Below are 6,000 nucleotides of genomic sequence, written 5' to 3'. Positions count from 1 at the left end.
AATAGTCGCATCGGTTACACCAGACAGACTGGATACTCTTAGATTACCTTGTTTCACGTTATCCTTAACACAAGGCAGATGTTTTACCCTCCAATGCATAGGCTACGCAGTGAAACACACCAGTGTGGATTTTCACTGCGTAATGCATAGGAGGAAAAACATCTGCCCGTCATGAGATTTGAGGCCACTTGGTGCGTCCCCTATTTTCTGCCCTCTTATCTGTTAGGCCTATAGGTCATTAAATTTTAAGACATCGTACAAACTATCGGCGAGTTAGTAAGCTTCTTTTTTTTAAATGCCCATGTCCTATCTGTTGGCCATATGCACCAAAATAGAGCGGTAAATAAAGTCTAATTTTAGTTGAATTCAAAGCTTGCTTAATGAAATTGAAACCTACCTACAAGTGGGCTAGGGAGACTCGTACATTTATATTCATGTACAATTTTAATCTATTCTGCTTTAGAGGTCTATACAAATGAGTGTTTAAGTTTGAGGGTTTTTATATGGCCTATGTGACCCTCCCTTACTATTTTCCCATATTTTGTTTACATTATATTTCATTTACATTTGCATACATGTTCTTTTTGAAGTGGGGTTTGGATCTGATAGCCTACATAAACATGTGGGCTATGTAGGCCTATGTAATCAGAATAGAAATTTCCATTTGGTAGCCTAATGTCCAGTTAGTAACTTTTTAAAAATATCAGTAGTTCAGTAGAGAGAGCTAACGCACACACTTATCAATGTTAAGAATGTAGGCCTACGGTAAAGAAAAAAAAAAGATATATATATATATATATATATATAAATATTCCCATTTAAATTTTGTGTACTTTGTTCTCTTCTAGAGCCAGACTTGAGGATTGTGCTTGTTGGGAAAACTGATGCTGGGAAGAGTTCCACAGGAAACACCATCTGTGGAAGAAGAGTGTTTGTAACTAAATCTAGTGACCGAGATACCAATTTCAGGTGTATAGAAGTAAACATACACTTTGGAGGCCAATTACTCTCTGTAGTGGATACCCCAGGTTTGTTCGGGCCCAATAAATCCAATGAGGAGGTGAAAAGACAGATTGCTAATGGTGTAGCATTATCTGCTCCTGGCCCTCATGTGTTACTAGTCGTGTTTCAACTGGGCAAATTCACAAACGAGGAAAAAGAAACCGTGAATATTATTCAGAGAATGCTTGGGAAGGAGGCAGCATGTTACACTATGGCCCTGTTCACCCATGGAGATGAGCTGAAACAGGGTAGGTCTATAGAGGAATTCATTGATGAAAGTCCAGATCTCTGTGCCTTCATCCATCAGTGTGGTGGAGGATACCACGTCTTCAACAACAGAGATGAGGATCCTTCTCAAATCAGAGAGCTGCTGGAGAAGATCAACACAATGGTGCAGAGGAATGGAGGAAGATACTATGCCAAGGACTTGAAGAAAAGGTTTCATGAGGATCAATATCTGATTAGGATTACATTTTTTATAGTTATGCTGCTGATACTGCTGGTGCTGGTGCAGCTGCTGCCGCTGTCGCTGATGCTGCGACGGTAGTTGGACCATTAGCTCCTCCTGTTGTTGCTCTTATTGGAACTGTTATTGGAGCTGTTGCTACAGTGCATTCAGTGGAGGAAATAGAACACAAAAGGTGAAACAAATGGTTGCTCATGAAGGAAATACATTGTGTACAGTCTATGCTGTAATAATAAAGTAGATGTATTGTTGTTTTTGTTTATCTGAAATCAGTGTCTCATTGTTATGCTGTGGTATATCAGTTTTAAGTCATAGATGTATAGGCCTATATATTCATGGGGAATGTGTCAGAACGATCATAGCACCAAGGACTGTAAAAGGTGCTAAAGGACTGTAAAAGGTGTGTGTGTGTGTGTGTGTGTGTGTGTGTGTGTGTGTGTGTGTGTGTGTGTGTGTGTGTGTGTGTGTGTGTGTGTGTGTGTGTGTGTGTGTGTTTGTCACACTGCCGTTGAGTTTCTTGCCATTGAGAAACTGACAGGCTTTTCCGGGTATACTGTATATGTTACGCATCTTCTTTCTTCTTCATCTCACATCTGATTTCACTGCACTGTACCATTCAGCATTTCTGGATCGCACCTTCGTCATTTCCTTGGAAATAAATTCTATGTGCTCCTGAAAGCTAAAATGATGGGCTCACTGTCTTCTCTCACAGCATCTCTCTCTCTCTCTCTCTCTCTCTCTCTCTCTCTCTCTCTCTCTCTCTCTCTCTCTCTCTGGCAGAGAACAAAGATAACTTAATGTGACCCTGCAAAATCATAACAAGTTATGCCAAAACCTTGACAGACTGACTGCAGATTACAGACTGGAAAAGTAGTGTTAAAGATCATGATTTAATGGGGGTGCTTAAGGCATCATGGCAGGATGATAGGCGAGAGCGGGTGGTACTGTACGTCTGTTGTACACATACATGTCGGACACGTATGATTCCAGCCAGAGCCACATCCAGGGCCTTCAAAATGGCCCATTCAGCCAACAGCCATGCAGGTCAGAGAAAGTGGCTTGAAACAGTCAGAAAAATATCCCATTCCGGCCTTCCACCAGCAGGTCCAGCACACCTGACTTTGAGGATGTGGTCTACTACAACATCTTTGAAAAAAATGCAGCGGATTGCACATGGCTAGAAGGGGATTCATACAACCAGTAGCTTAATTTGACAGAGCCTCTGTTATAACCCTATGGTCACCAATATGGTAATGACCAAGACTCTCCGCATTGTCATAGCAATGCTGTTATGATGTAGTTGAGTGTTTACAGTTAACAGTGAATAGGCCTGTCGATGGACCAATCCGCAGTAAGAGGATATAATTAAATGTTCCACTATATTATATACATCACGTTATCTTGTATTATTATATGGTTGTGACGTCATCTGTCGAATGCTCCATTCATTTCAACGGGGCTCCCCAACGTTCGGACGTCTGTTATTTTTCGATAACGGACGGGTTGGTCTATAACAGACCGCTGTCAATGGCAACAAGACTTTTCACTGCTAAAGCGACTTTTCAACAAGACTTAATCAGCTGCTGTGATAGACAGCGTTGGCTACCGCTGTCAATGGCAACAAGACGTTCACTGCTAAAGCCACTGGCTTGTATAGCCTACAAGTCAGTGGCTAAAGCGAATGTTTCATATCACTCCGCAGGGGGTCCGGTCTTTTGTCACTCTAATCAGCTGCTGTGATAGACAACACCTGTTGTCCTGGCTACCTAGCTGTTGCCTAGCGGTGTTCCACAACGGCACTGTTTTGTTTTGCGCAGCAACAATCTTAACATTAAATAGGCCTAAAGAAATTTCCCCGCCATGTGTGAATCATTTAAGTATGTCCATATAATAAGCGGGTTAACTTTCGGCGAGTCGGTCGCTTTGTGGAATAGCAGCACTTCAGAGAGAACAAGACCCCTCCGCTCCGCGTCGGGGTCTAAAGATTCTCTCTGTCGTGCTGCTATTCCACGGTAGCGACCTTCTCGCCGAACGTTAACCCTTACATAAACAAATACTTAATCAAAATGTTTAGGTAAGACGTGACCATGTTGTTTTGAATGTAATTGATCAATATGCAGCATAACTCCTAAAAAGTTCAAAATTAGGCAGTAACCCACTTTGAGGAATTCTACCTGCGCATTTAAATAGGCATTGTCAGTGAATGTGATAGTGTGACACCCATGCTGGCCAATCAGAAAATAAGGGCGTACTGTGTACACTCAACACTTGACACCTTGATTATATCTCATGAGACTCACAGTGGCAGCTCTCACTAACTACCTTCACAGACAAACATGGTCGAACGACTGGTCTGGTATCTCTTGTTGCCTGTAGCTGCATGACACCCAAAACCGGTCTGACAGTAGAGACTGTCTGTACAGTACATACAGTACAATACAATAAATTGTAGAATAGGCTTTTTTTCTTCAATAGATAGGCTACTGAAATGAAAGTGAAAGCCCATTGGGAAACTCCAACTCCCATTGTCATTGTGACACAGCACTCCACAGCACACAAGTGAACACTGCACACTGCACACAACGAAATTGCATTTATGCCTCACCCGTGCAAGGGGGCAGCCCTCAGTGGCGCCCCATGGGGAGCAGTGCGGTGGGACAGTACCATGCTCAGGGTACCTCAGTCATGGAGGAGGATGGGGGAGAACACTGGTTGATTACTCCCCCCACCAACCTGGCGGGTCGGGAGTCGAACCGGCAACCTCTGGGATGCAAGTCTGACGCCCTAACCGCTCACCCATGACTGCCGACAGAGGCCACTTTATGCCAGAAATATTAAAACATGTTGTGTGGTGGTGACGTTGTTATGGGAAGACTTCTCTTACCTAACTGACAGCACAACTTCAAGTTGAAACTGTGCCCCCTTAGTTTTATTAACGGCTTTTAGATGAGTAGAACACAATTTTTCTGTGCTGGTAGATCTTGATGTTAGGACTTTAGGCTATGTTACGATCACATCCAGACTATCTTTTTTAGGACTATTATTACTGTGTGGGTGTGTCGTGTGTGTGTCTGTGCATTTTTTCACATGAACCCCGGACAAGTGGCGCTATACGGCAGCCTCCAGGGGCCGGAGAACAAAATAGCTCTTAACTGGTACTTTTCTCTTAACTTTTGACTTAAGACAAAAGTTAAGAAGATTCCATATTCACAAACAGACGTCTTAAGTTGTTTCTTAACTTTCTTCCTAAGATTTTCCCTAAGAAAAAAAGTTAAGAATATTGGGATTCTTGAAGACTATTTTCTTAAGATTTGTCTTAAGATCAGTCATGGGTGAGCGGTTAGGGCGTCAGACTTGCATCCCAGAGGTTGCCGGTTCGACTCCCGACCCGCCAGGTTGGTGGGGGGAGTAATCAACCAGTGCTCTCCCCCATCCTCCTCCATGACTGAGGTACCCTGAGCATGGTACCGTCCCACCGCACTGCTCCCCATGGAGCGCCACTGAGGGCTGCCCCCTTGCACGGGTGAGGCATAAATGCAATTTCGTTGTGTGCAGTGTTCACTTGTGTGTTGTGGAGTGCTGTGTCACAATGACAATCGGAGTTGGAGTTTAATTAGTTTCTTCTTAAATTTAAGACAACCCTACACCCTGTTTTAACAGTCACATTTTATTTATTTGAACCCATATTCACAAAACACAATTCAAAAAAATATTTTTGAATATAATATATGATTATTATAAATGTTTTGTGACTGTGTGTAATGGGGTTTTTTTTCAGTTAGTCTACAAGCTTGTATTCAGTGGGACTTTTAGTGGCTTGTTGAATGTAGTCAGCTTGTTCAACTAAAATATTAGATAGGCCTACATTTTATATAGCCTCTTATAGTCTATTATACAAAAAGTGTATTGTTTTTATTTTTTTATCATTTTTGTTATTTTTATTATTATTATTATTATGATTATTATTACAATAATAATTATCATAGTAATAATGTAGTAGAAATAAATGTATTACATTGTGTTTAGGAGCAAGCAGCTTTTTTCTAGGCCTAGTGTTTGGGGCAGGTATCCTGTTGATTGCCATGGCAACTAAGAAGCATTATTCTAAAAAGTGAACACTGCACACAATGAAATTACATGTATGCCTCACATGTGCAAGGGGCCAGCCCTCAATGGCACACCTAGGGAGCAATGCGGTGGGACTGTACGATGGTCAGCCTCAGTCATGTAGGAGAATGGGGGAGAGCACTGGTTAGTTACTACTCCCAACCTGGCGGGTCGGGAATCCAACCGTCAACCTTTGCGCCAACAGCCTTTTTCTGTTCCTAAGTTGCCAGTTTATTCATGTATGTCCTTGCCATGCTATGTATGTATAATAAATCTTAAAATCTTAAAAGCACCACAGGAACCAACCTCTACAATAAAACATTCTATACTAATTTGGCATCCATCATCTATGAATGAATGAATGAAAAACTTCAAATGAAAGACTACAAATGTGGGAACTTGTCTTAAAGATATGCTATGCAGCT

At 41.9% G+C, this 6,000-nt stretch overlaps 1 protein-coding gene across 1 annotated transcript; it reads left to right on the top strand.

Annotated features, from left to right (window-relative positions):
* Positions 1-835: 835 nt before the first annotated feature.
* LOC134457404 (GTPase IMAP family member 9-like) lies at positions 836-1,549 on the top strand (the record flags this gene model as incomplete). Its single annotated transcript, XM_063209421.1, has 1 exon — positions 836-1,549. A coding segment is annotated over one exon (714 nt), but the record flags the coding sequence as incomplete, so codon positions are not given.
* Positions 1,550-6,000: the final 4,451 nt, after the last annotated feature.

Source organism: Engraulis encrasicolus, chromosome 10, assembly GCF_034702125.1.
Source record: "Engraulis encrasicolus isolate BLACKSEA-1 chromosome 10, IST_EnEncr_1.0, whole genome shotgun sequence".
NCBI classification, from domain to species: Eukaryota; Metazoa; Chordata; class Actinopteri; order Clupeiformes; family Engraulidae; genus Engraulis; species Engraulis encrasicolus.
The sequence above is the reverse complement of the archived record's forward strand: the minus strand, read 5'-3'. Positions and strand labels throughout refer to the sequence as shown.